Raw genomic sequence first — 12,572 nt, 5'->3', positions numbered from 1 at the left:
CAAATTACCCTTAAATAAGTGTCAATCCCCAATTAGCTCTAATCCCAAATGCAACGTGTATTCGTTAATATCGGATCCTATGGTGCGGTTCCTATTAACCGTACTATAGGAATCTTGACTGTACACTCCACTGAAAAAATTCACACATTTCTTTGATAGTGCAGACAAAAAGCAGTACAGAAATGTTGAAGAGCTCAAACGCGCAATCTTTACAACGTGGAACGGAATTCGAAAATCTACGTGCCGCAGCTCGGTTGAACTGGAACTGGTTGAGAACAAAGGAGGACCTACGAACTATAAACATACTGTAATTCATGCTGAATCGATGTTAATCTTACAGAGAAAAATAAACTTTTATCTGGCTCTATAGGATTGAAACACAGATTAATTTTTGTCGCACCTTACCAAAATAATTTGATGTATGAACAAACTCCAGTAAATACAGGTAGTACCAATCTCTCCTTCTATGAACCTCATTTTCAACAAGCTCTCCTACATCTCTGAAATCTCATAAAAAAAACTACTGGCTCTATAGTTATGACACGAAGTGTATTGTTGATGGACCTTGTCCACGATTCAGAGCTGGCTTCGTTTTTTTTCCTTCATTTGTTTTCCGTCGATCTTGTTTTCCGTGCTGAGCACCAATGCTACCGACGCCAGGGAGGCAGCTCCCACTCCTGGACCCTACCTATCGACCCATCAACTCATGAACCGGGGATCAACGGCTTTACTTCCCTTCCGAAGGAAGGCGTGATCAGATATGTTATGCCTCAGAACATCCCGGCGGTGCCGACAGGGATTGAACCCAGGCCTGCTGGGGTGAGAGATAATGACGCTTACCACTACACCACCGACGCCGCTAAGAGTTGGCTTTTGTTTTATTTGATATGTAATTATTACTGACAATAATCATAACTAGATGAAATGCAAAATATGATATATGACTGGGTCAACTATATTTAAACATGCGCACATTTGACTCTACTTTCTCTTATCCTTCCTCTAAGCAACTACGCTTCTATGTTAAGAATTAATTTAGTCCACATTTATTTTCGGTAGTTTTCAATCGACTCGCATATATGATTAATCATTATATATAAAGGGTGTCCCACATCAAATTGCATCACGGAAAAAACGCCGTAGAAAATTACCCATTGGGTATTTTCTCTTGAAAATTTGGATAGAAGTAGTTTAGAGTGTATTGTTTACACTGTACTTTTATCGCTGTCAGTTTTTCAAAACTTAGAAAAAATAGCGTCACCCGAAAAGCAACGCCGCGAATTGATTTTGCGCAAGCACCTGGAAAATCCTCAACTCTCTCATCGAGACATCGGAAAACAACTCGGAATCGTGCAGGCAACGGTGAGTCGTGTGATTTAACGTTACTACGAAACTCTGAGCATCGAACGGAAGGAGAAATGCGGTCAGAATGGATGTTCTATTAGTGATCAGGATCATAAGCGTGTCGTGAAAGCATTTAAACGGGATCCCAATACTTCGGTCAGGGATGTGGCCAAAAAGTTGAATCTGTCCAAGTCTTTCGTTCAGAGAGCCAATGACCGGAAGGGACTGCATACGCACAAATCGTGACGAACAGCAAAATACGGTGGGAAAGTCACGGGCCCGGAAACTGTACACCCAGATGCTGATGAAGCCTTATTTTCTTATCATGGATGATGATACTTACGTCAAGGCGGACCTCCGGCATCTTGCGCGGGTGCTGTTCTTCACCGCCCAGCACAAATTTGATGTTCCGGAGGACGTAAGGAAGCAGAAACTTTCAAAGTTTGCCAATCTGCTCATGTGGCAAACGGAGTGCGCCGTTCGTGACTACCGGGGCTGTAAACGGGGAGATCTACCTCAAGGAGTGTCTACAAAAGCATCTGCTTCCTCTGTTGAAGCAACACGAGGGCCGATCTTTTGGCCGGATCTAGCTTCATACCACTTTTCAAATGTTGTTCGGGAGTGGTGCGAAGCCAACGGGGTCACTTTAGTACCCAAGGACAGGACCCCCCCCCCCCCCCCCCGCCAACGCACCGGCACAGCAGACACTACGGAAGCATCTAAGGAAGACATGAGGAAAAAGTGGGTTTCCGTACAGAAGAAGCTGCAGCCAGATGTTGTACAGAACCTAATGAGTGGAGTTAAGCGTAAGGTGTGAGTGTACGGTTATGGTATTGAAGTTGAGTGAAATAAATATGCCAAAAGTTTACTAATGGGTTATATTTTATTGTATGAAGGTTTGAAAAGGATCGGTCAACTAGGTAATTTTCTAAACCGTTTTTTTTTTTTCGTGATGCTATTTGATGTGGGATACTCTTTATTTGCTGCTGTTATCGTCAACTTAACGATCTCGAACCTTCATCAAAATTTACCTTTGCTCGCGTTCTACTCTCTTTATGAAATTTTCACACTGCCGTACTTTAACAGAACTATCAACTCTATAATTTCGTATAAAGTGACCACTTCAAGTCTGATATTTGACTTTAAGCATCTGCAACTATGTAAATCGTTAACTTTACACATGAATTAATTCAAACATGATAAATTAATGATTCGTAGAGTTATTTACTAACGATTGGCGTATTTTCATTTTAATTTCACCTATAAATGACAAAGTTACAAGCGTCCAATACCTAACCCTATTTTGCCACACATTGGTTTTTGCTTACTTACTTACTTAAGTGTCCTGAGCGCCATCCCTGGCGCAAAGGGCCAACGTGAAAGATCTCCATCCTGGGCGATTGTTTGCTTTCGCCTTGACCTGGGCCCAGGTCAAATTCCGGTCGACTTGCTTAATCTCCTTGTTTAGGCTTCGCCGCCATGAGCCCCTGGGTCTGCCTCTGCTGCGATGTCCGGCTGGATTCCAATCCAGCGCTTGTTTGCAGATTTCATTTCCGCTCTTCCGTAGAGTGTGGCCAACCCACCTCCACTTACGTTCCCGAATTTCTGTCGATATCGGCTTCTGGTGACACCGTCGATGGAGCTCGGCATTCGAAATCCAGTTGTGAGGCCACCAAGCACGAATTATATACCGCAGGCATCGGTTGATGAACACCTGCAGCTTCTGTGTGATCTCCGCTGATACGCACCATGTTTCGCTAGCGTACAGCAGTACAGATTTCACGTTAGAGTTGAAAATTCGGATCTTCGTGCGGAGACTAATCTGATTTGACTTCCAGATGTTTCGTAAACTCGCAAAAGCAGCCCTTGCCTTCTTGATCCGTGCACCTATGTCACTCTTGGTTCCGCCGTCCGACGCTATCTGGCTGCCAAGATATTGGAAACTTTCAACCTTCTCCACTTCCTGACCAGCTACCGTAAAATTGGATGGATTTCCCGTGTTGATATCCAACGATTTAGTCTTGCTGACGTTGATGTTGAGACCTGCCGCTGAGGAGCGTTCGGCGAGATCGTCGAGCTTACTCTGCATGTCAGAACGCCGTTGTGATACTAAAGCAACGTCATCCGCCAAATCTAGGTCGTTTAGATGCTCCATTGTAATAGACTGCCAGAGCAACCCACGGTTCGGCACACGGTCGATCGCACCAACCATTATCTCGTCGATTACGATGAGGAACAGTAGCGGTGATAGAATACATCCTTGCCTCACTCCAGCGACTACCCGAATAGGGTCAGATAGGGCTCCGTTGTGCAGCACCCTGCACGTGAAAGCCTCATACTGAGCTTCGATGAGGTTGACGATTTTATCCGGAACTCCCTTGCGCCTTAGGGCGCCCCACAGGTTTTCGTGGTTGAGTCGGTCGAAAGCTTTTTCGTAGTCAATGAAAACCAAGTAAAGGGACTCTTGGAATTCGTTGACCTGCTCCAAGATTATGCGGAGTGAGACAATATGGTCCACACAGGATCTTCCAGCACGGAATCCCGCCTGCTGCCGTCGGAGAGTCACGTCGATCTTCTCCTGTATCCGGTTGAGGATAACTTTGCACAGAACTTTGAGAACACAACACAGTAACATAATTGGTTTTTGCGCCCTGTATAATTCACAAAGACGTAGTTCTACGTCAAAAATCGTGAACCAGTATATGCTCTCTAAGTGTTCAAATCAGGTTCGGAAATACCATTTTGGTCTAGTCATAGTTGAACGGTCAACTTTAGTTTTCCTTTTTAAAGTTATTTTAATCACAGACTAGCCATTCTCCATTCACTCGGATTTACTCCAGATTGTATACGGTTCCGTGTGGTCATAATAGCCAATTGGCAGCTAGATTCCATTGAATGGCAATATGGAACATGTATCTTGCCAGTCGTGCAAGTAGATTGATAATCTTAGCAAAAATAATAATTTTAAAACAATAAAAATCTTGGGTCTGAAAGACCTAGATGGCAAAAATGCGACTTTTTTAGGAAACACTTAACATGCACCTAAAATCCTGAAACTTTACCAGAAGGTTCAAATCCTAAAGTAAGGAAAACTCATCAAATTTCAAGATCATTCAGCTTAGGGTTCTTGAGATACTGTCAATTGAATAGTGAGTTTTGATCGAAAAAGACCGTCGCAAGGTTAATGATGTCTATAACATGTTCCTCTGTAGTGCTACGCAAAGTAATTATAACTTACCAATTCCTGATTTGTGAAGGCAGTGAAACATGCCAAACGAGATAAAACAGTAATTTAAATGTTGGCTTATCAAGTGCGTTAACTCTAATTGGCGAAAGTATTTTACGTCTCAGATATCGATAGCTAACGAAACGAATTAGTGACATTTTAAGAATGTGTATATTACGCGTACATGCAGTTATACATTCCTATATCACAATTATAGTTGATCTTGAAAGGGGTACATGCTTTTGAAGTGGGCGAAGCGTTGACATTTAAAAATCGGTGAGTAACCAGCTAGAGCTGGTAAATATCACGACCGTCATATGACAATGAGTAAACAGGTCTTCTCACTATTACGAGACGAAACTACCAATCATGAGATTTCTTGTCATTTTCCTTTGACCTAGCATTCATGAGAATAATTATCATACGGCTTTGACATCAACATTTCTAATTTAGATGAACTTAAGCAAGCAACAGTATGTAATCGGCAGAGTGTTTATATTTTTAAAATTTCCGTGGTACAAGTAACAATTATATCAATAAATGAGCTAATAATAGCGATGCTAACAACACTGTCCGTTCTGTCATGGCAAAAAAATCGATGAGATTTTGATGTTTTCTCATCCGATGATAGTGACAGAAGTATCTTTGTAAATATCACGTGAGATCTTTCATTGAAATTGACATTTGCCAGCCCTGTAACCAGCTCTAAATTTACAATGACAGCACTGCTTGTCACTGATAGTCACTATAATTTGCACGTACACATAACCATACAGAGCAAAAAATTAATTTTGATATCACATCAAAGTGGATGCACTTCAATCAACCGGTGGAAACTAACGATTTTAAATTGGCTCACTACTTGACTAGCCTTTTGGTCCCAAGCATATCCATTAACGTACCCCATTATGGTCGAAATTCTAGTACTACACTATGTTTGTTTTGATTCGCTATGAAAGTTTGACAGATAAAATGAGGGGCTCGTGGATTTTCCTATGTTTCGAGTGGTGCATTGATTAGCTTGGGTCCGAAGTGAGTACCAGAGCTGAACCTAAAAGTTGAGCACATTTCTTCGAGACTTCTGGTCTTAGAGTGGCCTATGCTTCAATCGTGTTGAAAAATATGGAGCAATATTACTTGCCAAAAAGGACGAAACTATCACTGAACTAACATTACGCTGCTTTTACTGCATTTTTTTATTTTGGTTTATTTTATTTTTTTGGTTAGTTTAAAATAACATAAGATTTTCGACATGATTGAAGTTCATCCTCTTGGATGTAATATTAAAATTTATTTTTTGCTGTGTATACAAACAAATCACTTCACTTGCAACGGCAACACTTTCACTAATTTAGACTTAATTTTGATCATCGTATTGATATTTCTCGACTGTTTTCTAGTCTATAAAACACTTTACTAAAACACTACTAAACAGCTCACTCTCAATTTTTTTTCAATGAAACACTTGCACACAATTTCCTTACTAAAAAAGCATCCTTTCACTTACATTTCGCCGCCAGCAGACCCAAATTCACCCGCATAAATTCATACACGTACGGCTTCTCCATGGTGTGCGAGTCGTTTATCACCTTCTGAAACAGATCCGGATGTGTCGGACAAAGCACAGCAACCGGCCCAAAACTCAGCTTGAAGAGCCTATCGTGTCTATTGCTATGAAACACTCGCGATAAATTGGCAAAAATCTCATACGTATTCTTCTGCGTAAAGTCCAGACCATTTCCGAAGAACGGCACCAACGGTTCCACGGCCGGTATCTTGGCGGCAAATTCAAATCTAATTTTCAAATACACGTATATCGCCCCCAAAAATACTCCTAGCAGAGCGAAAGTGATCGCGATCATCTTGTTGTGCGAATGCAAGGAAAATCCTTGGAATCCAGCCCGAACGAAACTGATCAACCGGGATCCTTTGAACCGAATTTAATTCTGACCACAGCCTCCACCGTTCCGGTTGATGCTTGCTTCAGAACTAATCCGATCACCCATTACCTATGACAATGGTAGCATTCTAGAACGCAACTCAGCTGAGTCGATTATGTTGCAGCCGGTGTATCCAACTCACCGGATAAAAGGGGTATGTAAGCGAAATTAAGATAAACAAGTGCATTTCCAATCTCAACAACAAAGTGATCGTTGAGCTACCACGTGGTAGCCAGCCGTTGACTGTTGTTACCGTATCCAGCTATTCAGCTGTTGCCTATTTTATGGCGCATGGCTTCCATATTAGGCCAACTCGAGTTCAGCTCGATTTGGATGGGTTTGTGATTGTGGTTTTTGTGTGCAGTACTGGAATAGGCAATAACTGGTAGCGAGATGTTTTTATGACAGGTGGCCAGGAACTCACGGTCTCCCAGTGTTGGTGAGTTCTTTGCCGTTAATGTTCACGAAAAGTTCACTATTTTGCCAAACAGAAATTCAAAACAAAAGTTGTTATGGGCGGATTTGGACAGTTTTTGACCTGTTTCATACGACCGGAAGGTGTATGCTGGTCACAAATGCCGTGCCAAACTGATTTCCTACGCAATTAATCAATCTTTGATGTGAATTTCGCTAATAAACACAGTTCATTTTAGTAAACAAACTAACACTTCTTCCTACTGTGTCACCTACGTATTAGACGCCTAGGACTGGTAGAATGCCTTTGTTGTTGTTCAAGTTGAGCGATTACGTTGTACATCGCCATGCGAAAATGGTTGTACATTGCACACACAGGCTGTGTCCCAGCAAAACATTAATTTTAATATCACATCAAAGTGGATGCACTTCGTGTTGAAAATATGGTTTAATATTACTCCCTCCCCATGGACATGGAGGTTGACGGTACTGAAGCAAAGGGTTATGTTTAATTTCTTTATATTTGCAACGATGATGATTTCCCATAGTGACACATATCACCTTCTTAATGCTTCAGTATACCTCAAACGATTAATTCTTGGTTGTTAATAGAACTTCCTTGATGCAATCGGCTGCTTCATGCAGACTGAGCAATTCTGATTATACTATCAGATTTGTTCTGTATACAGAGGAACTGGGAGGGCTTGTTAGAAACTTCTCACCAATAAAGTAATGACCTTCTAGTAAATTTTGCATATCATTTTATTAATATTTTATTTTATTTAAGCATATTATTTTTGTTACAGTCAATTAGCATTAGCATACAATACAAGAGATTTAATATTACTTGCTCGGTTTTGCGTAAATAATCAATATTTATTTTACTTGTAATTACCTTTACCATGTCCACAGGCCTAATAGAAAGATATGCAGAAAAAGTGTATCATGAAGAATGGTTGCATGCAGGGTTGCTTCCACTCACTTGCTATAGATGAGTGATTTTCGGAGTTTTGAATTCGTTAGATGTTGTAACGGAGATTTGTATTGTTGGATGCGGGAGGAGATTGGAGGGCGGGTGTTTGACGCGTAGAGCCTGTCAATTTCGCTTTCAGAGTGTCGCAGTCAGCGGTTTTATGATTCGTGAGCGCTCGCGATTCGTAGAATCGTTGATTGTGACTGACGGGTTTTGTGTGTCGGACGCTTGATTTTTGGCCTCTTCTTGTGTCTAACATGTGCAGAGTATCATTTGTGAGAATATCTTTTTGAGATTTTAGCAGTCACGTTTTGTTTGTAGTTTATATTTTATTTATTTCATGTAATTATCGTAAATAATAGTTATTCAAAGCGCTGTGGATTATTAGATGCTCGATGACCCTCGAGGGATCGATTTTGCTTACTGAGCAGAAAATCATGGATTTAACCCCAAGCTCTTCCACAGCACAATAAATCGCCACCATCATTTGTATATTTGATATTGAACATTAACCTCGCAAACTATTTGCATATCAAGCGAAAACGTAGTCCTGTATTGTCGCGAAGCGTTATGGTTCTGAGATGCTCGATGACCCTGGAGGGATAGTTTTTGCTTACTGAGCAGAAAATCATGGGTTTAATTTCAAGCTCTCCGTCATGACTCTTAAAATTCATTATAACTAAAAATTAATATCTTCTTTCGATAGCCGGCTATCGAGAGATTAAATAAACAACAAATAAACAATACATACTTTTGGTTGCATCGCCAACTTGAGGTGAATCCTAACCGAATACCCTACCCAACCCTCCAACTCCGTAGCACTTATGAGGGTGTCGCTAAGTCGGTGGCCTCTCGTTAAGTAAGTACTACATCAACATTTCCTTCCCTATCCCTAGTTATGGTAAAGATGGGCGTGGCCGGGAATAGCGACAGTCATGCTTCTGTCACTCTTGTTTAGATTGGAACCAATGTTTACTCCTCAGCATTATTCCTGAAAGTAGTCTAACTGAGAATTTCAGAAGAGACGTGAGTGTCGCTAGTATCCAATCTACGAAGTATATCATAACAACGCTAACGCTAACGCTAACGCTAAAATATGGTTTAATATTACTTGCCAAAAAGGACAAAATTATCATTATTACAGTGCATGATCTGATATTATATTATATAGATTTTCGACAAGATTGAAGTGCAGCCTCTTGGATGTAATATTAAAATTAATTTTTTGCTGTGCAGATGTGTAATCCGTGTGTTTAATTAGTGACTATAAAGATGGTGCACAAGTTTAAAGGGTGAGGCAGAGTAACTGTCACCGATTTAACATGTACGTAATTCTCAAAGGGTAAAATTAAAATAGGGCTAAGATCTATTTTTGCGCCTACTAAGCGCAACGCGCCTCTGTTTTTACAAAATGGATTGACAAGGAAAGAGATGCAGCATTGAATGTTCTTCAGAGAAAGGTGATGAGAATTGTCGTTTGAAAGGTCGTTGAACTACTTCGGTAATTTGACGTACTTCCGGCCACGATGACCGTTGAAATCACACCTATCTGAGGGTATCTGGAACTTCTACTCGTTCACTTTGACTTGAACCGTGGAAGAGGCGGGAGTGCGAGTAATCAGTACTTAAGTGTACTTAGTGTCGCGGTGTGTTTTTCGTGGTATGTGTAGTGAAAAACTGTGAGCAGTCTAAAAGACTGAATTTAATGTTACATCTCTCGTTCATTTCCGTTAGCCTGTAGAGTACAAACGATAGGTCATAAGTTACGTGCGGTCAACTTTTTGTGTGTGCAAATTGAGTACACGCAAACCAAAAATCTATTGCAATGAATGTTAGTTCCATTTCCTATCATCCTCTGTATATGAACATCGCAGCGAATGTTAGAAGTTGACCTTGCAGGCGATGTAATGGTTTTTTGCCTTTTTTATTTCGTGTTCTGTCTGTGCTTTCACCTACACAAGCAAGCATTTGCCTTGATTTTTACGTATAACATGGTAGAACGACGCACACACTTGCCTCGAATCTCTCCAGCAGAAAAAGCATACGAAGTCGAGTGTGAGAGGAAATGAGCGCTTCTTGTTTGCTTTTAGGCTATCCTTATTCAGAAGCATGGAGAGAGCAGTGGAGAAAGCACAGTTCTGATAACCGCAACGTTGGTTGTTCGAGTCCAGTCGGCAACCTTTTTCCTATTTTTTTTCGACATAACTAATTTACCTCACTAATACAGTCTACATTTTTCGGTCTCCAATTTTCTTGCATTGAACCGCAGCTAGGTATATCGCATCCTCGGTTCATGCGGTCTCTACTTACATCCTCTGATGATGAATCCCACATAATTGTAAGCGAATCTTACATCCACCGGTTGGGTGTAGAAATGTAAGGTGAAGAATGTGGTTTGTGTGGAGATTTATTGTAATGTGTCGAATAGCCGTTCGACGGCTTTCTGTGCGGGATCGGTTTTTGTGTGGAAGTTTGCACCGCATTCATGGCTTTGCTCGGCACACCACACCCATGAGATTTGATTGCACTTTCTAGACCCCACGCTTCAGTGTCAAGGTTCCCGGTTTGGGGAAGAATCCGGAAGAGAGACACCGTGACCCTGTTCTCCCACAGAGCGTTGGCCAAATCTGCCAAATCTGCCAATATCCACCACGACCCCCTCGTTGACATTTGCGCCACCGGCAATCGGCGCTACTTCAGCACCAACTCGAAGATCGATTGGGAATTTCTGCACCACACCAGCCCAGGGTGCAATGCGCAACACCACCAATGCTGAATAGGGTGCTACTTTGCCGACCTCACTTCGGCAAAGGGATGCTACTTTGCCAACACAGGTAAAAGCAGCGACGACATCGATGGTACCGTGAGCAGGCTTCCGGAAATCTCACGCGTACACAAATGCGACAGCGAGCTGTGAGACAGAGCGTCGCATGACTCTCAAATCCATGGTGTGCTACATTAATTGTACAAAAGAGAGACCAGAACGATGCGCGCGACAAGCTACACGCTCTCAACAAATTCAAGCGTTTCAATTTTTTTTTGTCTCATCGCATTGCTCTCTCAATGCGACGCATGCATTCAATCACATGCGACTGTTTCATTGCAACATCTCTATGCGCTCTCTCAGGGCGCCATCGCCGTGCGCTGTTTCGCATGCCTTGACTCTCGCGGTCCCATCATATGTGATGTTGTCGGGTGACGAGAGAAGGGACTGGAAGGGTTTGTTCACAGAAGACTTGTGTGCCCTTTTCAAATTTGGTGAAGTTTTTAAATGGTTCCAGAAATATCTTCTAGTATAGATTCAAGCAGAGTTATACTGGAATCACCGTAAGATCACCACCAGTCTTGTAAGCGGTCACGGTAGTCGACACATTTTCTGTGATAATCGACTGCCTTTGCCTCCGACACTTGCAAAACAAGCTATCATAGTACAGTACCAAACTCAAATGTCATTTGATAGGCTCTGTCATACGACACTGTCGCCGAAGACCGTCACGAATGTATGTATTTTAGTTTCTCTCATTGTGAGAGCTGCTGATGTTGTGCTTGTGTGAATTCTGAAAAAATCAAGCAATGGTGTCCTAGGAATAACATTTCTGATCAGAAATGGTTTAACTTACACCAAACTGAGGAATTAGAACAAAATCACTCATATCATATTATAGTTATTTGATCATTTTCTTTTTGCTCGAATGTTATTCTACCGGTTGTGTTGTGTGAGAGAGACGACGGTAGAGCATGAAAGTACGAATAAAAACAGACTGTCGCGCATGACAACGAAGCGAGTGTCGTAAAAAACGTCAACAGTTTCAACCTCTGATCACCACTCATGATCCTAGGAAGACGCAATTGCTTGCCGAAAGGATGCTAAAGGAAGGTAAAGGAAGACTACGTGAGCGGTGGATGGCAACCTTACGGTAGTTGGGATCAGGGATGGAAAATCATTTACATTCATTGCGTGCATTCATTTACATTCATTTGTCTGTAACTTTTTCCATCAGCAGAATACCGTAAAATGATGTATGAGGCTTTTGTGTCTTTTGATATTAACTACAACTTTTGTGAATAGTTAAAATATGAATCTCTTATGTATGACGAACTAGAGCTGGCAGAACATGTTATTGTTTTTCAGTGAATGCAATTTACATTCACTGAAAAACAATGGTGGGTTCTTATCGCTCTGATTCATCATGCATAAGAGATACCGATTTGAGTCATTTACAAAAGATGTAGCTAATATCAAAACCTTCAAAAGCTTCAAACACTATTTTACGGAATTCTGTTAATGAAAAAAGTTAGAGGCAAATGAATGTAAATGAATGCACGAAATTAATGTAAATGATTTCCCATCCCTGGTTGGGATACCGTTAGCATGTTAGCACCCCAAATAATACCGGAATATCTGTGGAACTATGTGTCCTTCAACAAGTCCTTATGCGGAAATCTTCTAAAATACATTTTTTGGAAGCCTCTGAAGCTTTCAGCCCATTTGGTGGAAAAATAAACAAGCTATTGCGCATTTGCACCAAATTAGAGTCAGAATCCATCAGAATACTCTTACTCAGACCAGTAAAATATAAATGGACGATTTTGAATGTAAAATAGCACTACATTTAACTATACAAGATCATATAGTCGGCGTTAAGTCAGAAGCGACTAAGTAGCAAAATAAAAA

General features: G+C 41.2%; 1 protein-coding gene across 1 annotated transcript in view; it reads right to left on the bottom strand.

The window, feature by feature from the left end:
• LOC135708539 (cytochrome P450 4C1-like) overlaps positions 1-6,432 on the bottom strand; it is a 78,054-nt gene extending 71,622 nt beyond the window's left edge. Inside the window, exon 1 of the mRNA XM_065230644.1 lies at positions 6,078-6,432. Coding sequence (XP_065086716.1) covers positions 6,078-6,432 — 355 coding nt within the window. The remainder of the gene's footprint in view (positions 1-6,077) is intronic.
• Positions 6,433-12,572: the final 6,140 nt, after the last annotated feature.

Source organism: Ochlerotatus camptorhynchus, unplaced genomic scaffold, assembly GCF_037179485.1.
Source record: "Ochlerotatus camptorhynchus isolate MF236.1 unplaced genomic scaffold, CSIRO-AGI_Acam_v1.1 ptg000031l, whole genome shotgun sequence".
Taxonomy (NCBI): domain Eukaryota; kingdom Metazoa; phylum Arthropoda; class Insecta; order Diptera; family Culicidae; genus Ochlerotatus; species Ochlerotatus camptorhynchus.
Note: the sequence above shows the minus strand (reverse complement) of the source record. Positions and strands in the feature narration are given on the sequence as shown.